The sequence below is a fragment of the Anneissia japonica genome, unplaced genomic scaffold (genome assembly GCF_011630105.1).
Source record: "Anneissia japonica isolate Jap-2015-1 unplaced genomic scaffold, ASM1163010v1 scaffold287844_len763494_cov143, whole genome shotgun sequence".
NCBI lineage: Eukaryota > Metazoa > Echinodermata > Crinoidea > Comatulida > Comatulidae > Anneissia > Anneissia japonica.
The window spans coordinates 720,742-748,380 of record NW_022739814.1 but is presented as its reverse complement, the minus strand read 5'-3'; the positions used below and the strand labels follow the sequence as shown (position 1 = coordinate 748,380).

The following is a 27,639-nucleotide window of genomic DNA, read 5'->3' as shown; positions in this document are numbered from 1 at the left end:
TATACCATCCTAGCTAGTCTAGGCCTAGAGTAGGATAAGGCTAGCGCGACATGCGGACGTTGGTACGAGTAGGTTAGTCTACAAACGTCGCCTAAAGTAATTGATTTTACCCGGCAGAACGAAAGAAGAAAACTCCGCTTTTCAGTGTCTTAACCACTCGTTTTTTGACAAACAATGACCTTTCAGAGGTCAAATTGCTGTCAAGAATATGAATTGGCTGCTTCGCAGCAATTACGCATGCGCATATGCATTACATTAACGTCAAACCGTTCCAAGTAACTCGTCTTCGCTGATCTAAAACTCGCTATTGTGTCTATTCCAGACCAAGCCAAATGTTCGTGGAAGCGCGCATGTGCGTAGCTTGTGGCAAATTTGAGATATCGTGCGCATTTCGATACTTAGAGTATGTATATATTATCATATCTGAGATTAATCAGTGGACCATTCGCTTGTTCTTACTCCAACGTTATGTTCCTCTACGTCTTTCATGTGTTCTTTTGTTCTCGTTTCGCCAACATAAACTTAATTTTGTCACCATTTTTACATCCAATCTCTTAGACAACCCCACGTGTGTTTTACTTTTCTGTTTTGTATTTTGGATGAACTACAATACTCAAGATTCTGTTTAACAGGGTAATGTACACGCCGATTTTTTTGCAAATGTTCTCATCTTTTCAGAGAGACGTCAGTGGGAGCGGTAATTTGTATGGCAAGAAGATGGTGTTACTCCTTAATTCGTATTATGGAATTTACGCCACAAACACAAATTATATTTTTGTTATAATAGAACATTTTTATTTTTTGGTGACGTCACACTCACAATATAATTACATGCATACGTCTTAAGATTACATTACCTTTTCCTGGTAAGGCAAACTTTCCCGGCGTGCTTTTTTCATGGATAAACACCACTGCTTTGCAGATGGATGGATGCCTTGCCTAGCCTACAATTAAGAGCCGCATTGTTAGCATTGTATAATACTTAAACAAGTTACATCTGTAACTTAATTATCCTTAGTTTTTTTTTTTTCTTATTTTAATTTATTTCTTTCGAAAGTGTACTTTCTATCACATATAATTGCACTGTCTACCTAGGCCTAGGCTAGTCTTACTAATAAATAGCCTCACCGTCCCCCGTTACACAGTAGGCATTAGGCATTTTTCGTTTTGACTACGCGGCCAGTCTACTACGAACTAATAGAGCGTAACAGACATCTGCGCATGCTCACAAACCTTACTGGCTAAATCGGCGTTGTGACAGCTTCCGCGACAACCCCAATTTCTGAATTTGGCGTAGTGGCGACTACCCTAATACTGACCAATCAGATCACCGGATTGTTTAGCAAACTGCTGGTAACTTTTTTTGTTGGGGGTTGCAATTTTCATCGCATCCGCGATCGAGCAATATTCGTTTATAATGAATTAATTATTAAAACAAGTGAGTAATTAAATGTTTTATATAAAGGCCTATTTATACACATGCAATAAATGAGGAATGAATTATAGTCACAACATGAATTTAGGTAAATCAGGGGATAGTGAAAAAAGAGCCTTAGGCCTAGGCTAGCCTAGCCTTGGCAGGGTGGATTTCGGGTAGGAGAAAACACATTATCTGGTGCCGCTAGCTAGGGCATCCGCCCTTGATATCGTGGATCAAGCCTTCCTATATAAATTAAAATACCTCTGTTTAAAATTGTTATTTATTTGTACATCATCGTTGCATTTGGCAAATTGCCTGAGCAGGCCTGACACCCCTCTTCTCCCGGTAACGACTCTTTTGACACCTAGGGCCTAGGCTAGGCTGGCCTAGCCTAGCCTAGGTAGGTCTAGATCCTAGCCAACAGCGAAACATCACTCAGTGTTTACTGGAAACTTCTAATTTTGTATACAGTATTTGGCTAAAGTTTTTTTTTTCACATTTCCTTTTTCAAATATAAAACAAGGGAACATTGTTCTCTGGTAATAAAACCATGGTCGACTAACTCCCCTCCGTAGGCCTACGTGTCAGAGTGGAACTAAATGTATCGACAAACACAAATACCTGCATACACAAATACCTGCATACGAAAACGGAAACATCAAAACAGAACCATTTTTACGCAAAATCAAAATAAAAAATAAAAAGCAATGCTCTAATCAACGGTTTTAGCTTATTTTTCTTTCCCTCATGTTTTGTCTATTTCTTGGACATGAGATATATATTTTTTTTAATTATTTTGTTTACAGTTTTAAATTGCTATTACTATTTTTTATTCCTATAGTATTTCCATGTAGCAATAAAAAATAATTCCCTGTAGATTGTTCATGTTTTTAATATGAAGTGACTATAACAAAGAATGCAAAGATGTGTGCACTGTTTTACACTGGGCCGCCTATCATTTATACTCTACATGAAATCCAAAATTTCTGATTAAACACAAAAAAAAACATAAATCTTAAACAAAATTTTTACAGCAATGAAACAGCAGAAAAAATAGTGTAGATCTTCAATGCTACATTTCAAAAAGTATATTGAGTGAAAGTACTGTAGGTAAACATTATTTCGAGTAGTATAATGTATTGGCTCTCTCTTTTAAAGCAGAGGATCACTCTCACGCAGGAGAGGTTCGAAGCTTATAAACTAGTTAGCAGGGTCATTAAAAACATGTGTTTGTTTTTCCCAATGCATCTTTTAATTATTCTTTAATACATGTATCAAAAATTAAACCAAGAGTGGAATTTGTTGAGAAAAGATCATCAAGCAAATAATGAATTTTTAGATCTGGTGAACCATTTGAGAAATTTTTCCAATATGCAAGTAAATTATTTTTAAATAGAGCAATTTTAATTTCATGGAAGTCTTAGCCCTAATAGCATAACATTGTGGGCATTCTGATAGAAAGTGCTCTATATTTTCCACTGGGTTACAGTTACATAATTTGCAAAAACATGTGCATCCATCATACCAAGTACTTTTCATACCTTCTAAAGCTAAACAATAGGACCTTGCTATAAACTTAAGACTCATTCCATTGAAGTCAGTTTTATCACATAGATACGTTTCAAAAAAAGGTTTGTTTTTATATCTGAGATGTTCATTTAAGGTTGATTTCTTACAAGCTCTTTTAAACCTGTCTCTTATACACATCTAGATGTGTATAAGAGACAGGTATATAGAACAACATATACAGTACACAGTTTCAAATAATTTACCATGGCGCTTTTTTTTATATACTTTTAATTAGCAGTTTAAATGCATGAATTTTATTTCGTTGACGATTTCATTATATTTTATTGTATTTGTTTCTAACTGCATTTTATGAGAAAATTTCAGCATTTCATTGTTTATATATTTTATATACCCTCAAAGTATTGTATTCTCATTGTATCATTATTAGGCCTAATAGATCTACCTGGAAGTTGAATAAAATAAATAAAAATAAAATACCACAATTTTAAGTAAATTCTGTAATTAATTCTGTAATTTAGATGCATAAGCAGAGAAATATATAAAACACTTTAACATGCCTAATTTTTTTGGAGAAATCTTAACATAGGAACGATTAAGATGTGTATAAGAGACAGGATATGGTCTTCGCATCTATAGCTCTTCCTAAACCCTCCCTGGACTTCAGAAAGGATATTTCCACTTTCAAGATGGCATGAGACATTTAATGCAATAATCTTACTAAGAACTTTTAAAACACATGAAGTTAAAGATATTCCACGGTAATTATTTAGATCTTTTTTTTCACCTTATTATCTAGCATAAACAATCAGTAAAAAACATGTAAAAGCTAATTTACGTTGAAAAAAATCACAAGTCACTTTACAGCGAGAAACAGCGAGCATGATGGGACGGTTAGGTGAAACTTTTCTTTACAGGGACAGTAATTAGGCTAACAATAGTAAAGCTGTCTCTTATACACATCTAGATGTGTATAAGAGACAGTCGCAACAGTACAGACGTATGCTAGGCAAAAGAACGTGCTATTGCACCTTCCTTCCCAGGTGTTCATGTAACATTTGCATATTGTTAGCTAACCAGTTGCGTGTATTCCTTTGTGAAAATGAGTAACGCGGCGTACTCATTTTCACAAAGCATACATCACCTCTTGGAAAGAGAAAACTTCGAAATAATTGTTTCCATATCATAACTGGAGCACGTAAAACGTACAATAATCATTTTACTACCCGACAAACCTCGAACTTTATTCATGCATTTCATAAATAGTTTCATGTTGCTGTACTCTAACATCACTGGCGCATGGTAACAACCAACTGACTGCAGACCATTTCCGGTCACACATTACTCTCAATAACGCAGCACCTCCCAGTTCCGTCACCTCTGGTTTTCCCGCACCGTTGTATTTAGGTACACGCTACAGTACACACAATGAGCCTACAACTTTGGATAGCAGAGTTCCGCACGGGTGATTCAGCCCACATCTCTATATATGTCTGAGTTAACGCATGAATGGTTTTATGCATCTTCTCAGGACTTTTTTTTCTACCCCTCATCTCTATATCTAATTTTGCTGAGAGTTCAGCTTGAGCAATTTTGTGTAATTTTTGGTACTGCGCATGACATGTTTTCATTGCAGGATTTATGTTTTGAGAAGTTGAGCATAATCTCGGAAGAGAGGCCGGTGTAGCACGAATTTTAGTTCCAGGCGAATTTTAGTATTTTGTGGTCTGGATGATCAGAGCCTATGGGACACAAATTTGCAACACCTTCCTCCGGGGTAAACAATTATTAAATATGTCTATGTATGTATTAACAAAATAAAGTAAATAAATTTTATACAATCGAGCATGTACCTTATGTTTAACTTGACTTCACAGCCTTATTGTTTATTCAACTGAACATACACTTTTGTTTCAGTGGCACACAACATTTCGGTGCGTTCAATGAGAAAGAAAAAACAACTAAACTAAAAGAGACTAAAAGTTATACAAAACAATTATACAATAACAGTATTCAGTACTGTATTGGTGTTGAAACAAAAACCACTAATTAAAAAACAACATTACTGTAGTAATACTGTAGTAATACTATTTTTTAGAGTTAACAAATGATTACGTTATTAAGATACAGATAAGCACAACAATAAAGATCGAAAAGAAAAAAAAAACAACACAAAAGATTACTTATGAGGTAGAGGTATGCAATAATAATGACCTTTCTTTCCACAGGTTTTTAAACAATGATTTGCTAAATTTATCAATTTCCACAATAATTTCCTTTTTATATAATTCATTTTCATTGCCAAAAATAAAACATACCTTTTCTGTAATATTTAAAGAGTTAAATTTATCTCAAACGTGGTGAAAGTTTAGTGATTGGAGATTATTTTTAAAGTGTAATATTTCCATCCTTCTAATGTTTTCAAGAACTGGACATACAAGCAGAAAATGATCAATATCTTCAATGTAATTATCATTGCACACCTTACAAAATCCAGTGTTACTCTGATCATTAGATCATTTTTTAGTTCGCTGTTGGAGAGGGAGGGTATTTGAACGGAGCTTAAATTTTATTGATGCTCCTTCAAAATCAGTACCGTCAAGAAGGTACTCCTCCATACTTCGTGACGTTTTAATTAATTAATTAATTAATTAATATTTTACAATAGAAGGTTTGCTTTTAATATCATCCTTCCAGCAATTTAACGAATTTTGTTTTAGAGCATGTTTTATTTCAGCTGCCCATATAGGATTGGGTATATCTCGATTATTTTTAGTATAATGGAAAATACTCTCAATGTTACATTTCTGAAATATACTATCGACACAACCAAGTAATTTATAACTCAAGTTATTGATATTTTCAGATGCAGTTAGGGCTTTAAGTAACAGCTTTGGCCAACGATCTTCTTCCATTTTCATAATACGATCGATATAGTTTAGTCTGAAGATGTTCTGGGAGTCGATGATGGGGGACCATCCGAGGTCTCCGTAAAGAGTAGAACGGGGTGTGTTTCTTGGAGCCTTTAGAATACACCTCGCCATTTGCATTTGCAGCCTTTCGATTTTTTCAAGATCACTTTTGCTTCCGTTTACCCACACCGCACTTGCGTAATTGATAGATGGAAGTGCGATCGTTCGCCACAGGATGTTACCATAGTATACTCTATTAAAATTATTTAGATTATTGATAATTGATTTTATATAACCGATAAGACGATTTCCTTTTTTAATTACATATTCGACATGATTATGATCATTCATATTTCTTGAGATAAGTACACCAAGGTACTTGTATGTATCTGTTTCATTTATGTTGTAATCCCCTAATTTCCAAACTTCGTTTTTATTTACACGTTTACCTATGACCATAACATTGGACTTCTCATAGTTAAAGTTCAACTTCCATTGTTTTGCAAATTTAGTAGCAATCTCGAGCATTCTAACCAACTGGCGCTCATCTTCTGCCAGTAAGACTACATCATCCGCCCAGAATAGGGCTCCATGCCAGTTCTTATTTATATGTACACCAATATCATGGGATCTAAGTAGTTTGGTAAATTCATTCATGAAAATACAGAATAATATGGGCGACAAAACACAGCCCTGTTTGACCCCCTGGTGTATTTTAAATTCATCCGTCATATTATCCCCAAATTTTACCTTTTCTTTTACATCTTTATATAATAAATCAATTAATTTCCAGGCACGACCTCTGATGCCTACATCCCATGCTGATTTTAGAAGGCCATCCCTCCACACAGTGTCAAAAGCCTTTCTGAAGTCCAAGAAGGCTAGATGGGTTGTTTTTCCCTCATTGCGTCGACAAGCAGCAATACTTTTTAAAGTAAAGATATGGTCTTCGCATCTATAGCTCTTCCTAAACCCTCCCTGGACTTCAGAAAGGATATTTCCACTTTCAAGATGGCATGAGACATTTAATGCAATAATCTTACTAAGAACTTTTAAAACACATGAAGTTAAAGATATTCCACGGTAATTATTTAGATCTTTTTTTTCACCTTATTATCTAGCATAAACAATCAGTAAAAAACATGTAAAAGCTAATTTACGTTGAAAAAAATCACAAGTCACTTTACAGCGAGAAACAGCGAGCATGATGGGACGGTTAGGTGAAACTTTTCTTTACAGGGACAGTAATTAGGCTAACAATAGTAAAGCGGGAATAGGTTCGGTAAACACTAATAAGGCGGGAATATATTGGTGCTCATATTACGTCCGCATAAGCAATATAAGACGAAAAACTGCGTTGACATTTACTAGCAGTTCGTTTCGTTGTTGGAGTTATTCGAAGCTTTGGGATGGGAGGCCTTGTCTCTAGCTGCGCTCAACTGTTAGTTCGCTTACATGTTTTTTAACATCTTACCTGATGAAGCCTCATTGACTGGGGCGGAAGCTTATGAGACAACATTTATCGTTAGTCAAAAAAGTTCTGCAACCTGTTTTGTGATAAAAAAAAAAGTAACATTTTTTGAGACATCTAAACAGCTTGTCTTACCATAGATAATATTTATAAGAGTGGGTCTGTAAAATTAAGGGGTAAACAATTATTAAATATGTCGATGTATCCATTACACAAAATAAAGTTTATACAATCGAGCATGTACCTTATGTTCATCTTAACTTCACAGCCTAATTATAGCATAAACAATCAGTAAAAAATATGTAAAAGCTAATTTACGTTGAAAAAATCACAAGTCACTTTACTTTTCCGACTGTGCATTGAAAATGTGACTACAACGATCTATAATAATAATAATGATAACAATAATAAAGAATAATAATATAAAATAATAATAATAATTTATTATTTTTATTGTTATTTGAATAATTAAGGTATTAATTTACATTGCGAACACACGCATCTGAAATGGAGGGTGGGTGGTGGAGAAAGAGCAAATTCGCTCAAAATTACTCGAAAGTGGTCCAAAAGATGTGAGAGTTAGAATAAAATATATAGCATAGCACTGTTGAGATATTGTTTTTGGAGGCATCAGTGTAAAATTGTTTCCTCACGATTCTATATTCTACAGTACTTACTAGTGTAGCAAATATCAATTCAAGGGGTTTGTATTGAACGTCTGTCGTTGCAAATACCACTAGCCGATTATGGCAGGTCTACGGGGTATGGTTCGAAAGCGGGAAATTTGCTTAGGTCCGACCAAAATGAAGGCCATTGCTTAAGCCAAACTGAAAGCCTAATTTGCATACATCACCCTATATAAATGTATACGAGACTGACTGCATTGCATTTGACTTTAGATGATAGCGGTGGCGAAGTGGGTATCACAGCACTGTGTTAAAAGCGGATACGATTATATTCAAATTGATTGTATAGTGCATTGTTGGTGACATTGAATATTTTCAAACGTTTCTTAGACTTAAATCATAGAATTAAATACACTTTTTATCTTCAAGTGCTAAAGTGATTTCATTATAGGCCTACAAGATTTTACTGATTTTGAATTGTCGAAATTCCAATTCTGTCATTTTACAACTCAAGTGAAACCACTTTACCTATTATTATCTCCCGGTATATAGAACAACATATACAGTACACAGTTTCAAATAATTTACCATGGCGCTTTTTTTTATATACTTTTAATTAGCAGTTTAAATGCATGAATTTTATTTCGTTGACGATTTCATTATATTTTATTGTATTTGTTTCTAACTGCATTTTATGAGAAAATTTCAGCATTTCATTGTTTATATATTTTATATACCCTCAAAGTATTGTATTCTCATTGTATCATTATTAGGCCTAATAGATCTACCTGGAAGTTGAATAAAATAAATAAAAATAAAATACCACAATTTTAAGTAAATTCTGTAATTAATTCTGTAATTTAGATGCATAAGCAGAGAAATATATAAAACACTTTAACATGCCTAATTTTTTTGGAGAAATCTTAACATAGGAACGATTATCTTTTGGAATATTGGCAAACAATTTTGACAATATTCTCAAGTTCAATTTCCAATCAATTTTGATTAGTTTGAATTGAATTTATTCATTAATCATGTAATTAAAACAACAGGACAAGAAAGGCAAAAGTGCAAAAAAACAAAACAAAAACCTTGATTAATAGGATAAGCCATAAAAAGTAACAACTACAATACTTCCAAGCGGGTCCCATAACAACGATTTCAAGTTGCACAGTCAACGAAGTACAGAACAAAACACAGACGTCTAAAAAGCACAAATCCAGTAAAGTTGGTCTAAACATATTTATAAAGCTTGATATGGGCAGAGGGGTATACCGTCATACCAAACAATTAAATTGTTTGGTATGCATTACATTTTTTGATGCCTGATGTTTACTGGCGCTACTCATTATCAAAGTCAATCAGCTTAAAGTAACTGTAGTATACCGCTACCCATCTTTTTCATATCTTGTTTTCTACTCTGATTGGCTGAAAATTTAAGAGCACTCATAAATCACGATGCAAAGCCTGGCTACAAACAGGCGGTAAGGACAATCTTCGCAATGCTGTTGTAGCAGTGAAGAGAATTAGGTCAGCGTCGTAGTCTTTGCGGGCGCGATTTGAAGCATTAACAAGACTAAAAAGACATTTAAAATTGTATATTTTCTGCTTATTTTCACGGTTTTTGTTCCAAATACAAGTTCACCTCAAAAAAGAAAAGAAAAGAAATATTTATGCGCTGTACTATAAGGGCCATAACATCAGAGTGGAACTAAATGTATCGACAAACACAAATACCTGCATACACAAATACCTGCATACGAAAACGGAAACATCAAAACAGAACCATTTTTACGCAAAATCAAAATAAAAAATAAAAAGCAATGCTCTAATCAACGGTTTTAGCTTATTTTTCTTTCCCTCATGTTTTGTCTATTTCTTGGACATGAGATATATATTTTTTTTAATTATTTTGTTTACAGTTTTAAATTGCTATTACTATTTTTTATTCCTATAGTATTTCCATGTAGCAATAAAAAATAATTCCCTGTAGATTGTTCATGTTTTTAATATGAAGTGACTATAACAAAGAATGCAAAGATGTGTGCACTGTTTTACACTGGGCCGCCTATCATTTATACTCTACATGAAATCCAAAATTTCTGATTAAACACAAAAAAAAACATAAATCTTAAACAAAATTTTTACAGCAATGAAACAGCAGAAAAAATAGTGTAGATCTTCAATGCTACATTTCAAAAAGTATATTGAGTGAAAGTACTGTAGGTAAACATTATTTCGAGTAGTATAATGTATTGGCTCTCTCTTTTAAAGCAGAGGATCACTCTCACGCAGGAGAGGTTCGAAGCTTATAAACTAGTTAGCAGGGTCATTAAAAACATGTGTTTGTTTTTCCCAATGCATCTTTTAATTATTCTTTAATACATGTATCAAAAATTAAACCAAGAGTGGAATTTGTTGAGAAAAGATCATCAAGCAAATAATGAATTTTTAGATCTGGTGAACCATTTGAGAAATTTTTCCAATATGCAAGTAAATTATTTTTAAATAGAGCAATTTTAATTTCATGGAAGTCTTAGCCCTAATAGCATAACATTGTGGGCATTCTGATAGAAAGTGCTCTATATTTTCCACTGGGTTACAGTTACATAATTTGCAAAAACATGTGCATCCATCATACCAAGTACTTTTCATACCTTCTAAAGCTAAACAATAGGACCTTGCTATAAACTTAAGACTCATTCCATTGAAGTCAGTTTTATCACATAGATACGTTTCAAAAAAAGGTTTGTTTTTATATCTGAGATGTTCATTTAAGGTTGATTTCTTACAAGCTCTTTTAAACCAATCATTATCATCATTGTACAATAATAAATTATTTATGAGTTTAAAATCAGATGAAAGGTAAATTGATTGATTTACACAAAATTCATGGTTTAAGTAATGCTTCGAAAGAAGCTGCTTAATGAAATTTAACCATTTCCATTTCATGTTATTTTCATTATGCATAATTGCTTTCAAGAGTAATCGGGGCCGCCTGTCATCGTCTAAAATTTTCAACCTGTTCAAATATTTAAGTTTAAAATTATTGTGTATACTGGCAATTGTGTACCATCCTAGATGTCCATATAATGGTTCTTTAGCTACATATCTAAGTGCTCTTAGAATTATACTTGCCATTTTATTATTGAAGGTTTCCAAATTTGTCTGTTGGGGATTTACAACCACTAAGCCAAACGGAGCAACCATAATTGATGGTAGGTAGACCGATTACTCTCCAAAGCAAGTCACCAAAATAAACTCCGTTAAAGCTGTCCTGATTATAGATAATTGCCTTTATATATGCTATTATCCTATTATCTTTCCTTAAAGGCCAGCTCCGGGCAAAAATTTCTATTGATTATATATTATAGTTATTATCAATCTATTGATTCACCTATGTTTCAGGATTTTTCTGAATTTTGTTTTGCTACATGATTTTTTTTTTAAATAAGTACTTTTTTGAAAGTGGGGTATAGGTAAACTTGCCCAGTAAAATTCCTATTCTTTTGCACACAAATGACCTTAAGAACAGGTATTTTGAAAAAATCATAACAAATAAACAATAGGGCAAAAAATTACACTAAATGACTAAACTGGGGTAAATTTAGTCGAACTTTCCGTTCATGGTGTTTTTATTTTACGTAAGGACGTATTTCTGCGCATTTATCATTTACTTCCCACCCACTTGATTTTTTATTTTACGTTCCGGGGAGTCAATCGCTCTGAGCTTTGCACATGCGCTAACATGGCAATCCACTGCTTCATTCCCAGCCCGGCTAGGATGATGGACAATTGGGTCGGTTGTCGTTGTTATGTCATCATTTGCTACATAAGAATTGAAGGAAAAATGGCAGACCACAGTTGTTTGACAATAATATATTCAAGAAACTGTGCCTTGATATTAGGATGTTATCAAACTCGTATATGAATCGAAAAAGGGAAATTCTCTGAGAATAGTAATATTATATTTATAATAATATAATAATTATTATTATAATTATTATAATAATAATATTAATAATATTATTGATTCTGTTTTTTTCAATTATGTTTAATATACACCATCTTGACCGACGCGTTTTACAGATTAGTGTGGTGAAGTCCACAGCAGCGCGATGTCACGTTCTCGCGGTGTCGTTGGTTGACAGTTAGTGTGTTGTAATTTGTTTTCTCATCAAGCTTGGAGTTTTCTAAAACCTAGCTAGTGAAAAAAAAGTAGTACTGCTTGATTTTTGCGGTTCTAAGCGGATTTTTATATTCTCGTTTTCAGTCAAATTGGCGATTTTTTTGTCGAGATTACTCACATGATATCTTATAATAATGTATTTGAACACATAGTGAAGAGAAATGTATGCCCGGAGCAGGCTTTTAAATCCTCTTCTATGTGTAGTGAGTCGGTGTTAGTGTTAGGGATATAAATTCCAAGATATTTATAGCAGTCAGTTTCTGTAAAAAATTGTTACCTAATTTCTATTTTCTATATTTACATGTTGTCCTGTAATAAGAACATTGGATTTATTGTAATTAAAATCCAGTTTTCAATTACTTGAAAATTCACTTTCTGCTTTAACGAGGAGATTTAGAACTTCTTTTGTCTTCACCGACCAACACTACATCATCGGCCCAAAATAAGGCTCCAATTTTAACATTAAATATATTAACTCCAAGGTTACTGTTTGTTATCACTTTTTGTAATTCATTGATGAAAATTGAAAACAAAATAGGTGACAGTGAACAGCCCTTTTTGACTCCTTCGTCGATATTGAAAAATTCAGTTTCTATATCTTGAAAAATAACTTTACCTTGTACATTTTCATACAAATTCGTAATAATTTGGAGTAAATTTCCTTTAACACCAATATTACTAACAGCTGAAAATAACCCTTCTCTCCAAACAATGTCAAATGCTTTTAAAAAATCTGAAAATGCAAGAAATGTTTTTTTGCCTTCTGATTGTCGTGTGCTAATGATACTTTGAAATGTGAAGATATGATCTAAAACCGCCTTGCACTTCACTTAAAATGTTAAACTCTTCTAAACAATTGGACACTGTGTGGGAAATAATGCGATTGTAAACATTAGCGACACACGAGATAAGTGTAATGCCTCTGTAGTTGCTAAGGTCTTTGGGATCACCCTTTTTAATTATTGGAATTATGACACCCATATTCCAGTCGTTTGGAATTGTCTTGAGTTCACTCAACCTTTTAAACAGAATATATAGTGATCTAATCATGCCATTTCCTCCGTTCTTTAACATGTCATTTGTTACCGTATGGTATATAAACCAGGGCTTTTATTATTTTTACAATGCTGGATAGAGCCTGAGAACCATTCTTGTTGATTGTGTTGTTAAAGGTTTTTGGAGAAGATAACAAACTAGGCCTACCTGTATACTGTAGTTTTATACTGTATTTTTCTTAATTTTGAAATACGCAAAAGCACCACCATCCATACGCCATGATGCTATACATATACTGTATCACTAGGCCCAGATTTTGTCCATATACAAATGTAAAGCTTCCGTTTGTTGGTATTTTAAAAATACATAGAAAAGCAGTATATGAATTATAAACTAGTTAACACTACATTTAAATTTATACAAATAGTTAATTGATAATAAGATTTGCTTCAAATACTAGAAATCCATTATTGGAGCAGTAGGGACGCCACCACTCCGTATGCCTATCCTTTAGTACTGGAGAGAAGGTTAATGAAGTGGCTAGTTGTTAACGGAGATCATTGTTGACCAATGATGAAAGTTAATAGATAGTCAATTGCATTACTTCTCACAAGTTAACAATTACTTATGTACTAACTGATTGCAGAATCGGGTGGCTTTATGGTATTAGTGATTTAATTATGTTCAGAAATAGTACTACATACATACTAGTAAAGTTCATTTATATCACTTTTGGCCAATCGCGGTATGATCTCCCATTAGTATATAATATTGCATTTCGAAATGCAAGATTTTCCCCTCTTTATATCGCTGTACTCGCGTTTTTTATTGGCATCTGATGCTGTAAGATCCACTGTTGCGTAGAATTGTTTGTCCTTTTGTGTTTTTATTTTCCTGAGAATTATGTATCGTTGTGGCCTGTAAATTAATTTAGCGATTATATGTCTTGGTTTTTTATTCACCTCTGGACGTTTTTCCGGTTTTGTGTGCGTTTTCAATTTTAATATCATTCAGATTTAGTTTTTATAATTTTATTTAGTTTGTCTAGCGTGTTTTCGTTCTCCTCTTCTTTTATTCTACCAAACCGTAGATTGAATATCTCTCCATCCTTAGAATTTCACCTTCTATGTTTTATTATTTGATTCTGTTTTTCACTTTTAATTCAGTTTCCATGTTCTCAATAAGTGTATTTAGACTTTTTACGTTCATTTCAAGTTGTATATAGTATTGATCCATAATATGTTGTGTTTCTTCTACTTTCGTTATTCTATCTATCAGTACCTGCTGATTACATTTAATTGACGATATTCTTTCTTAATTTTATTTATTTTATTTTATTCATTTAACAATATAAAACATTACAAATACAAAAAAAAAAGAGAAATTCAAAAACAAAGAATAATCATGTGAGCCAGAGAGCAGCAAAAGCGGAATCACTGTCAACTTAGAGATGTGCTGTTCCCAGAAAAAAAAAGGATAATAATAATAATAATAATAATAATAATAAGGATAATAATAATAATAATAATAATAAAATAAATAAATAATAATAATAATAATAATAATAATAATAATAATAATAATAGATTAATAATAATAACAATATAGAACAATTAAAAATCATTAACATATTTTTTTAACTTGCATTTGAACAAATCAAAATTAAAAGATATAATGAAATAATTTCGGATATCAGGATGTTGTTTGAATGTAATATTATATTACATACTTACGTTCGATTTATTCCATTCATTTACTTGCTTGTATGATTTCAGAAAAATCTGTGTCGACACCAATTAAGCTCGGCTATTTCAAGCTGACGGTCGGAGCTCTGGAATTTCAAGTTGACGTGGCATAGGCGTTGTCTAGGCTTCGGATTTTTTTTTTCGCTCTAGAAGCACTAATTTTGCCTAATCATGAGCTTTTTCTACTTTTAGTTAAACGTAGATTTATATTACAAACTTGAATACATATAAAAAAAAACATTTTCGAAAAATATGAAAAGGCATTTATGAATTATTAGGCAAACTTAAAAATAAAGATAAACCGGTCATATACTCCTATTATAATAATAGGATGTTGGAATCCCAGAAACTAACTAGTAAGTTAAATAAAAACTTTAAAAAGATTTTACAACTTTTGTTTCTGATTTTTATTCTGATTTTTAAGTCCAATATTCCTTTCACGTGTTACTGCTAAAAAAAACTATTGAGATTCTTTGTGAATTAAAAGCCTGTGAAAGAAGAGGGCATGTGAATATAATGCAGGCGTCATTAAACAGATTGCGCAATTTATAGTTCATCCCCCTGTCATATTTTTACCTTGATTTTGCTACTGGTGTTTCAACAACACTTAAAATAGAGAAAATAACTCCAGTATATAAAAAAAAATGGTGGACATATTATTTCTAACTACTGCCCTACTTCTCCTCTTTCATGCTTTTAAATTGTTTTTGGAAAAAAATTATTAATAATATATTGAAACGCACATAATATCTTTCATCTTAACCATCATTTGCGTAAACAACAGTCAACAAACTTGCTTTAGCTTTATCTGAGAATGAATATATCATTGGAGTATTCATGGTTTATCGGAACCTTGCGATACTACATTATATTCTAAAATCTAAATTATATTATTTGTTGTATAAAGGGACTTCCACTTTATTAACCAACTGCCTTTCTACCAAAAAACAATTCACATGTTTTAATGTTTGTAATTCTACTTTAGGTTAGATTAGATTAGATTAGATTAGATTAGACTAGGCTATGCTAGGCTAGGCCGAGCGGATGCTTCCACGGGACCCTAGTGTGTGTGTGTGTGTGGGTGTGTGTGTGTGTGTGTGTGTGTGTGTGTGTTTGTGTGTGTGTGTGGGTGTGTGTGTGTATATTTATTTTAGACTCCGTATCTTAGTCTCTCCAAAAATTATCCAAGAGATTCTTGAAAACATTTACAGACGGAGCCAAGATAATGTCTTCAGGCAAATGCATACTTCAACAACTTTTTGAGTAAAAGAAAATTTTCTGCATAGCAGACCCTTGTTTAAATTTTTTTTTGGTATAGACCAGGACTAAAAGTTTCTCATTCTTCTCTTTTTCAAAGTAGTTTGTCTAAGATTGCGCAACCTAGACTCACACGGTAAATCTTTAAATTCTGGAACCATTTTAGTAACGTGCCTTTGAACTTTTTTCTAAAACATCAATATCTTTTTGTAAATATGGATTCCAATTTTAGATGCAATTCTCCTCTCGGTTTCAATTAAATACAATCAATACGTATTATCTACTTATGTTGCGAATTAACTTAATAATAAATTAGAAAGCACTCGGAGAGAGCATACCTACGTTCACATTCTCATCAGGATAATTCTGTTGCTAATAATTGTATTGTTTATATTGATATTGGAATAAAGTTAATTGAATTAAATTGAATTGAAATTTCCTCCGCATATAATTGTCCCCATAAAAAAAGTAATGAAAAAAAAAATACAAATAGACACCTTGGAATTTGAACCCGGGGTTGGTAGTTTGAAAAACACTCTTCTTACCACCACACCAATCTGTGTTCACATAAATCGCTTTGAAATTAATGATCATGTAGCAAACAGTCATACAAATTTTCGATCGTTGTGGCCTTGACCTTTGACCCTGACCCTACAAAATTTAATCATTGTTTAGTACCTTCCTCTTGTATAGCAACATTGTGGCCAAGTTTGACAAATTTCTGATGCAAACTTTTACAATTTTAATTTTTTTTTATTCTTTTGTTGATTGTGAGCTTGACCATTAGGCCTAACACTTGCCCTTAACATTCAAACAATTTGAGATCTTTGGTCAAGGTGCATTGTGATTAAAATTATGAGCTGTACACAAATAAATTGCCTTGACCTTTGACCCTGAAATAAATAAATACACATTGAAAAAAAAAATCATAACCTTCTGCCGACTTCGTTGGCGGAGGTAATGAGATCTTTATTCGTAAAATATTGTGACCGAATTTGACAAGTTTGTGATTAAAACTATGGGCTGTAGACAAATACATTTAAAAATAGTTTTTCGTTCATTGCGTCCTTGACCTTTGACAGTGAACTTTCAAAATTTAATCAGCTGTAGATCTTAGGTAAAGGAACACTGTGGTCAAGTTTGACGAATTTCTATTAAAAACTGTGGGCTGTAGGCGTGTTTCTGCTGAATAACGCCTAAACCACGTGTTTTCTATAAACGGTTAAATTCCTCCTGAACGCGTTTCTAGTAAAAATTGCAACTAATAAAAACACGGTAATGCTAACATCGGCATGTAGGCGGAGCTTAAAATGACGGTCACCAACGGAAGTTGAAGCTGACCTTACTTCTTACGAGGTATTGCGCATGCTGCGAAAGGAGTAAACAAAACACCAAGAAAGTATGAACAAAGTATGGTATGATCTTCAAGCATGTCATCCTATTGTTTTAATTTTTTTTCTTCGCCCCGAATTTCCCGCAGACGGGCGATCAAACCAACGAAGAGGTCAATTTGGGTCACCGACGGGTCATGAAAAACACGGTATTGCGTTGCAGTGAAAAGTGAGCAACAAAACACGTGTTTTCTGAACGCAAACCCTATAACGAATGCGTGTAAAAACACGCGTTTTTAGAACGCATTCCTAACCGTGTTTTTGTTTTGTGACCCGTTTCTACTGGGGAAAAAACACGTGTTTTTTAATAAGCGTTTAAAACACGTGTTTTTTTATTTTATCAGCAGAAACAGTTCTTCTATATGCAGATGTGTGTATTATTGTAGTGTATCTGGATTTTTCATGAAAATTTTCTTTCATAACAATATTTTGTATAGGCCTACAACTATAAACACTTCAAAAATAAGTAACTCCTGAAGTTACCATGAAGAGTACTACCATGTTCTAGAGGGCGTCCTGCAAATGACGGTAAAAGGCGTTTGTGGCGAATGCGTGCTGCGTCTGTATAACGCGTGTTCGGGTTTCAAACGCAATTTTGTTCGAGTTCCGAACGCTATTCGATTGTCAATAGAGTGCCCCTTACCTCGCGGTAGTAGTACCCATCATGCCTAAGCCAGATTTACCCTTTTCCGCCATCTTTAATTGCTACATCATGACATAGTGTCTACGCCCCCGTTGGAGGCAGTAGACACAAAAACGAGACGAAAAAATAACCTACTGCCAACTTCATTGGTGGATGTAATAAAAGAGCAGTTGTTCTGATGATTAATTGAAGCACTTAGTAATATTTTTTTTTTTTGTTCAGTCAGAAGATATTGTTTTTTGTTTCTTTAGTAGGTGTTTTGATTTGTTATATAAATAAACTTCACTATATTTCAAAGAGTGGGTCGATTTTAAAGCCTTAATTGGCTTTTCTGATTCATCCATTCTCCCCGCACTAAGCTGTACTTAATGATTAAACAAAATGCAAGTATTGCTGTACATTATGTTCAATGAACTCTGTGTGGAAATGAAAAGTTTCTTTATACGTGTATTTTTTTTTAATATGCACAAGTAAAATACAGATTGATTAGGTATGCACAAGTTAAATACAGATTGATTAATCGATATGGTTTTTAGAATGTCGGACCGTTTATGTTACAAGGGTATACTAGTCACATTAAATAGCCGTACACAGTTGCGCTTGCTCAACTTTACAAATTTTCAAATCATTAGTATTGTGTTGTGTTAACAGGAAATACTTTGTTTTTGGTAATCTACTAAATTTTTCAGTCTTTTATTGGTTGGCTTCCTTCAATTTCAGACTCCTACAACAGAGGCAAGACCTAAACTATAAAACAAGTTATGCATCCCAGGCTCACTACTGGACCTAAGTAGCCACTGATTAACACGCAGAAAGTGTAACTTTCCAAGATGTAATGATGTAATGCTTTTGGAACTTTTGGTGGCGATGCTCAATGCAGGCGTCATTAAACAAATTGCGCAAATTATTTCATCCCCTCTATCATATTTTTTACCTTTATTTTGCTACTGGTGTTTCAACAATACGTAAGATAGCGAAAACAACCCCAGTATATAAAAAAATAATAATTGAATAAATGAATAATAATAGATTGAAACACACATAATATCTCTCATCCTAACGATGGTTTCCGTAAACAACATTCAAATAATATTTTTTTTTTGTTCAGTCAGAGAATATATATATATATATATATAATATATAATATAATATATATAATATATATATAGAGAATATATATATATATATTTGTTTTGATTTGTTATATATTAAAGGTCACTATATTTTAAGGAGTGGATCAATCTTAAAACCTTAATTGGCTTTTCTGACTCACCCATTCTTCTTTCCATCCACCCCCCCCCCCCACTGTACTTAATGATAAAAAAAAACATGTATTGCTGTACATTATGATCAATATAAATGTGTGGAAATATAAAGTTTCCTTGCATGTGTATATTTTTTTTAAGTTTGCACAAGTAAAATAGAGATTGATTAATCGATATGGTTTTTAGAATGTCTGACCGCTTATGTTACAAGGCTATATTATTTATAGTCACATAAAATTACCGTACACAGTTTCTCTAGCTCAACTTTACAAATGTTCTATTCATTAGTATTTTGTTGTGTTAACTTACAGCTTTTGGAAAGGATACAGGAAATACTTTGTTTTTGGCAATCTACCAGACTCCTCAGTCTTTTATTGGTTGGCTATCTGCAAATTCAGACTCCTACAACAGTGGCATGACGCTAAACTATAAAGAGGTTTATGCATCTCAGACCCACTACTGGACCTCAGTAGCCTCGGATTACCACACAGGAAATGTTACTTTCCACGATAAAGATAATCACGTGATTTTATTAAGTGATGCTTTTGGAACTCTTGGTGGCGATGCTCATAGCATTTCAGGTCCTACCTCTGGTAGAGTGGAGGCTATAACAATTGACTGGTTGTCTCAAAATGTGTACTGGGTGGACGAAGGTTATAACTGGATCAAAGTGACAACTTATTTCAACGGAGGACCCGACATTACTATTGTTGATACAGGCCTCGAAAGGCCGTCGGGAATAGCTTGTCATCCTATAAAAGGGTATGTACAGACTGAAATACTAATGCTACTACTGAGCCTACAGGTACAATAACCTATAATAATATTTGGTAATGGTAATGTATTTGGAGTGCGAATGAGTGACGGTATTGTATAATAATTAAATTCATTTTCCAGTATTTTCGACAATAAACTAAGCAAAACTAATCCCAGCAGTACATAAAATTGATGATTTCTCCTCTTTCGTGATTTTCAAAAGTTTAAAAAAAATATTTTATAATAGACTGATAGACGTTTTAAAGGCACATAATATCCTTCAACCTAGCAATGGTTTCCTTAAACAAAATCAGATCTTGCATTATTGTAACAAACTTTTTTTTAGCTGAGAATAAACATACTGTTTGAGTCGTCATGAATTTATCGAAAGCTTGTGATACTAATAATCAGTATAAGTCAATCGTGACGTCATCAATTTAACTCCCAATGGTATTTGCCTATTCCCCAGCGTCCACTAATTTTAGTGGCTACTGAAAGTAGCTACTATGTCATCGAATGGTTTGCCAAGTAAGTGACTGTGAATCTCGGTACCAGTCGGCACCTTTGATCACGAGCCAACTACCAATCAACACTCATAATTAATCTTGCGAATATTTCCGATAAAATGCGGGCTATTACGAATGCAGGAGGTTACGAATATAACACTCAGCGGATCCTTTTAGTTTTATATGTAGGTACTTGCCTCCGCATTTTTTTATGTGTGATGACAAACAAAAGTAAGTTTTTTGTAGGTAGACCGTGTTTGATTTCACTAAATTTGACAATTTTAGGCCTAGTGAGCTACTGATTTCCATGTGTTACTATTACATAGTAATAATAATAATATTTTATTTCGGAAAAACGCTTTTAAAACAGCGGCACCCATTACAATAATGGTGCATCCAAAGTAACAAAATGAAATGTACAAAGAAAGTCGCAAAACCAAACAAAGGAATATACAATAAAAAAAGCATGAAGTCAAAAAAGTCTAACCAAACCATTAAGGCACTCATCACAATAATGGTGCTTCAAAATTAACAGAATAAAATACATAGTGAGATGAAAATCAATAAAAAGGAAGTACTGTACACAAAAAAAAATTAAATCACAAAAATAATTATAATAATAATAATATCAATAATAATAATAATAAAAATCATAACATAGCACCATTTTTAATCTCAATTCTTTTTGCCCATGCCTTCTTAATATAAGATTTACAAAAATCATCAAAAATCAGATGAGCCAAGTCAATTAGGTGATTGGGTAGATTAGGAATAAACTCTGTGCAGTCTCCGCCTAACATAATGATAAGAAATGCATCAGTATCCTTTGTAAGGATCTGATTACATAACTCAGATAAGCCTGAGTCATAAAGTTTATTCACTAAACTTTCGTGTTCAGATAACCGAACTTCTTCAAGCTTATTACAAATAAACAGAAAATGTCGCAAGTCTTCAATACCATTGTTACACAGTAAGCAAGTACCAGGATTATTATTATCTCACTTACTAGCTTTTATTTCAAGTTGAAGTGAGTTAGAGCGTGCCTTAAACTTAAGTTGAGCACCATAAAAATCAGTTTTAGTTAGGAGGTAACTTTCCATTTTAGGAATCCTTTTAAATTTAATATAATCAGAGAGGGATGATTTTTCGCTGGTTTTATTAAGCCAACCAACTACATTCATTTGTTGGAAAGTATATTTAAATGACTTAAACCATGCTGTATCAGGGGGAATATCACTTGAAAAGACATGGTCAAATCCACTATTATTAAGATGGTTATTAATAGATTTTAGCCATCTCCATTTAAGGTTAGAATTACTATTGTATAAGGTAAATAAGGCATTAAGTAGTAATTTAGGCCAGCGATGTGCCTCCAAGTTAATGAGTCTATCAAAATATTTATTTTTTCTTTCATTCTGAATATTTTCAATTGTTTCCCATCCAAGGTCACCTATTAGAGCCAAAGAAGGGGTGTTTATAGGTGCTTTAAGGATTGACTTAGTCATTTGTAACTGAATATTTTCTAATTTTTTTATAATCACTGGCACTATAAGCTGAAACAGCACATGCATAATTAATGGATGGGAGTGCGATCATTTTCCACAAAATATCACCGAAGTAAACTCTATTAAAATCGTCCTGACCGTTTATGATGGATTTGATATAGCCTATTAGCTTATTACCATTTTTAACTAGATCATTTACATGACAACATTCAGATTGTGTTTTAGAAATGTTATTGCCTAGATATTTATAATTATCCACTTCTTTAATGTGATGATTACCTAGTGGCCATTTTTTAAGTTTGTCAGTTCGTTTACCGACCACAACGACATTAGACTTATAAATAAATTCAAGTTTCCATTTCTTAGAAAATTGACCTGCAATATTAGGCATATTTTCTAAATCAAATGCATCATTACCAATCAGGACAACGTCATCAGCCCAAAATAAGCAAGATATTTTAGTCCCTAATTTATAACAGCCTAAATCATTGTCATTTAACATTTTAGATTTTAGAGACATTTAAGTAAATACAAAATAAAACGGGTGACAAAACACAACCCTGCTTGACCCCCTCGTCGACATCGAAAAAAATCAGTTACAATATCACCAAATTTAACATTACACTGCAAATTTTTATACAACTTATCTAAAATATTCCAGACCTTACCACGGATACCAGTACTCCATGCAACTGATAAAAGGCCATTTCGCCATACAGTATCAAATGCTTTACGGAAATCCAGGAATGCTAAATAAGTGGGCTTATTTTCCACACTTCGCGTTGCAAGAATGCTTTTTAATGTGAAAATGTGGTCCTCACACCTATGATCTTTTCTAAAGCCTCCCTGGATTTCCGTAAGGACACTGTTATCTTCTAAAAACTCAGAAATCCGATCACAAATAATACGGTTAAAAATCTTAGATACACATGAAGATATGGTAATTCCTCTATAGTTGTTAAGATCCATTTTTATTACCTTTTTTGTGTATAGGAATTATTATCCCTCTGTTCCATTCTTTGGGAATATCTCCATTATCAATAAAATTATTGAAGAGGTATGTTAAGGATCTAATTAATGAATTACCACCATTCTTTAACAGCTCATTAGTTATACAATCGATACCGGGTGATTTATTGTTTTTAGCACGTAACAAAGCACTTTTAACATCATCAAAATATATTTCTATATCATCAAGTGTATTTGTTGGTTCATTGACATTGTTTTTGATTAAACCTTCTCTGATATCAAATAGCTGGCTATTAATAACAATATCATAATTATGTTTATACTGACTACTTTTACCAATATTATTCCAATAACTCATAATCATGTTATTCATAACATCTTTGTCAGTTGTGACCTGGTCAGAATCGGTACATTTTAAGTTAGACGGAACTACTGTATGCCTAGTGCCTCTTAATTCATTCCAAAACAATTTAGAACTAGGACCCCCTGCTTTAGCAATATCTATACTTTTTTCAACACGAAATTGTGTAATTTTGTTACTAATCCATTTTCTTGCATGAGCTTTTTTAGTTTTATAGTTATCCCATAGGGCATCTCCTAATTGTTTATCTTCTTTGTTATGCTTTGACCAAGCCCGGTGTTTTTTACAAGCTTGTTTCCTGTCCTGAATAGCTGTATCAATTGTTTTATCCCACCATTGTTTGCGAGAATTTGTAATTTCTTTGAAGCCGATTACAGTATTAGCAACTCATAATAGAGTTATTTTCCATTTTTCCCAAATTACATTACTATCACTAGAATCATAATATTCCTAGTCCAAATATCATTGTCAAAGTTTTCTTCAATCGAATGCTTATAGCTCGACCAATCTTGGTCGTGCTTAACATTCCAAACTTTATGTTTAGTAGTATGAGTTTTATTAGTTTTTGTGTTAGATTTTAATTTAAATTGGGTAATAAGTACATTGTGATCACTGCCTAAATGATAATTTCTTTCCTCATCAACAATCATTTTATATAATAATTTATCCATGCTGTCTCTTATACACATCTAGATGTGTATAAGAGACAGGGATCATTATTGTTATTTTCATTTTCAATATAAAGTATTTCAGAAAGTAATTGGTTGAAGAGTTCATCCACTAAGTCAGGATTGGACCCTTCGACAGGGAAATAAACAACAGCAATATTAAAAACATTTTCATAGATTTTAAAACGAATCCAAATTCTTTCGAAATCATCACATTTCCAGTTACAACGATTATCATTAATAACATCTACTTTATCAGATACAATGAGGCCAATGCCACCCCCACCTTTGTTAGATCTATTTTTACCATACCATTTGAAATTTGTAATATTCAAAACTTCCTCAGATTTGATGAATGTTTCGGCAATACCAAAAATATCAATTTTAGATTCGATTAAAAATTTCCTAATATCATATAATTTGTTTTTAATCCTATTAACATTGTTAAAAGCAATATTAAAATCAACATCAATATCTGTGGTGGGATTATGTTTACTGTAGCTTTTACGTTTCACACGTCTAATACGTTTACCATCATTGTATTTCTCTTTCTTTTTGGTGTCATCTTTCATATTGCCAGCGATATCCTATGCTCTTGATGGTCGTTGTGAGTTCATTGAGCCACATAAGTATGGTCTTCTCCCGGGTATATAAGATGTGTGTCCATACTCATAGCAAGTAAAACACTGTACAGGTTCAGTGTATTTACATTCATCTGTTACATGATTGGATAGGCCACAGAGCTTGCAACAGCGCTCAAAATGTTGAGAATAATGAAATTTAAGCCTTCGTTTAAGGTTTGCTGTTTATAGCGATATGTGTCTTGAGATCGTCTGGACTTCGGAGATCGGCGAGTATGTCTTTGTTGATGTTGACTGTTCGGTGTGTCCATGTTGTTCCTACGATGACTAAGAAATGAGTATGATTTGTCAATGTTACTTAGTAGTCGACTTGTGCCTTGCTTTGATAAGTGCAGGCCCCTTCTATCAAGAGTTGATCGATCTGCATCATTGTTTCTTAATTTAAAAGATTCATCATTGTCGATCAGGACAGATTCATACTGTACTGCAATTTGCTTTAAACCACTGTTAAATTTATCAATTCTCTTCTGGTGATTTACGTCATCAGTCCTTGGACAACTGTTTTAGTAAGCTTCTTTACTACAGACGATCTGCAAGTTTGGCATATCCAAGCAGTTGGCTTCTTAGCCTTAATACAGACACAGTCACGGTGGTACATCAACTTGCAAAAAGTACAGTCTATGACTTGGTTATTAACTTCGCGATGATCATATACACATTCTTCAATACATTCAATAATAGATGAAGTTACCTTTACTTTTGGAGCAGATAGAGCTAGGCCTGAATTTAAATTTGCCCTGTGTTGTTGAGGGTACACAGGAAGCCATCTTTTGTCCTTGGTAAACAATTGTAATTATCACTGGCTTGATCAATTGCTGAGGCCTAGGGAGCTCAAATAAACAACGTCTGCATTGTATTATTAAATAATTGTTATTGGTAAGCTAAATAAAAACTTTGTTTTACGTTTCATTTCGAGTCTTCCCGTCAGTTTCCGTTTTATAGCTAGGTCTGATATGTTGATTTATCATTGGCCCGCCGGTGGAGCGACAATTTCAATCGTACGTCGACTCAGGCCCTTCCCATACAAAAAAAAAATCTATAAAATTCTATCAAAAAAACCTATAGAATGTCTATAGCATATTTGTTTAGAAAATCTATAGAAAATTCTATAGAAATAACTATAGAAGCCTACTATAAAAAGTCTATTAAAAAGCTATTAAAACTATATTAAACATTTACTAAAACTATATTAAAAATCTATTTAAATTATATAAATAAACTATAAAAAAATTATAAAAACTCTATAAAAAATATATTAAAACTATATTAAGACTTAAAAATCTATAAAAATTATATAAAAAACTATGAAAATTTTATTAAAAATCTGTAGAAAGTCTATGAAAATTTTATATAAAAAACCTTAAAAAAAAACTATAGAAAATCTATAAACAATTTTATAAAAACCACTTATAAATCTATAAACATTTTATAGAAAAAAAACCCTATAAAAATACATTAAATATGCGAATAGAAATTCTATACAATTGTATAGAAAGTGTATATAAATTAAACGATTTTATATAGAAAATCTGTGTATTCTATAAAAAAAAATGTGGGTGTTGTGTGTTTTTGGACAATTCAACTGGTCTTCAACTTTAACTGGGCCCAATTCCGATTGATTTGCAATGGCCCAGTTCCAATGGTAACAATGGCTTTAATCAACTTCTGCAGACTTACAAAATACACTATGAGTTCATATACAAACTATAATTTCTTTAATTTAAAACACCAACAAACATCATACGGTAGGGACATTACTTCCCTAGGGTCTCATTTACTAGCATACCCCTTCATTTATAATCGTTTTGCTAATGTCTTACTGCTAAACATACTGTACCTCAAATTCAAGGCTGCTTTACAGTCCGGTTTAAATAAGCATTGTTTTCGTAACGTAGTCCTAATACAAGAGTTTATTATATAAAACAATATTAAAGAACCATTTGTGTTACAGGTGTGCATAAACGAGCATTCTTTGTGATATTGCAGTAGCAACTGTCCATAACCATGCCTTTTCTTGTCCGATAGTACCAAGCTAAATTTGTATGAATATGCCGTTGAAAAAATCTATTTTGAACTATTGAATCACTGTGACTTTTACTAACATTTTTCGGAGTTCACTCTTGCTGAAAGATACAACATAACAAAATCTTTAAAAAGAATAATAATGTTAAACTTATACAGTATATAGAGCGCATATTATAGAAACCGCTATTAAATGTATTACATCCCTTTATTATTGTATTGAAATAGGAGTAATATACATACATGTAGCTAATGACAGACTAGCAGTTACTTCTTTTTAAATTAAAACAAATGTTTTGCTAGTTCTCAAAACAGCTTAGCCTACATTACAATTACAATATCACTTAGGGTCTATATAGGCCTAATATATACACATTAAATTTGATTAAACTCTATCGTGTAAACTACAGCATCATCTATAGCATGTTGTTAATAATTAATAGTACAGGACAGTAAAAATAAAACGTCAACAAAACATTATATTCACCTTTAGTAAGTCAGGTAATTTTCTGTTCCTTCACGTAGATACGTCTTCAAACAAACATTAATATGCTTTCCTACTACAATGATTGAGTTGACTGGATTGAGTTTTCACTTACAGTAGTTACCGAGACTTGAGAATCCTGAAATTAAGTCACCATTTATAATGTAATGTAATGTAGTGGGATTTGGTATAGCGCATTATACCGAAGTCTCAATGCGCTGGTGATGTGTGGACTAGGAACTCAATCAATGACTTTCTTCGCCCCTAAGGGTCCCTTCATGTCTG

General features: G+C 32.8%; 1 protein-coding gene and 1 long non-coding RNA gene across 2 annotated transcripts in view; one reads left to right on the top strand and one right to left on the bottom strand.

Moving 5' to 3' along the window:
• LOC117118040 (low-density lipoprotein receptor-related protein 6-like) overlaps window positions 1-27,639 on the top strand; it is a 97,401-nt gene that overhangs the window by 10,732 nt on the left and 59,030 nt on the right. The window contains exon 3 of the mRNA XM_033262526.1: window positions 19,754-20,204. Within this exon, the coding sequence (XP_033118417.1) occupies window positions 19,754-20,204 (451 nt within the window). The remainder of the gene's footprint in view (window positions 1-19,753; window positions 20,205-27,639) is intronic.
• Window positions 26,547-27,639, bottom strand: part of LOC117118056 — a 2,188-nt gene continuing 1,095 nt past the window's right edge. Inside the window, exons 2-3 of the long non-coding RNA XR_004446993.1 lie at window positions 27,358-27,493; window positions 26,547-26,971 (exon numbers count right to left, since the gene is read on the bottom strand). This is a non-coding gene — a long non-coding RNA (uncharacterized LOC117118056). The remainder of the gene's footprint in view (window positions 26,972-27,357; window positions 27,494-27,639) is intronic.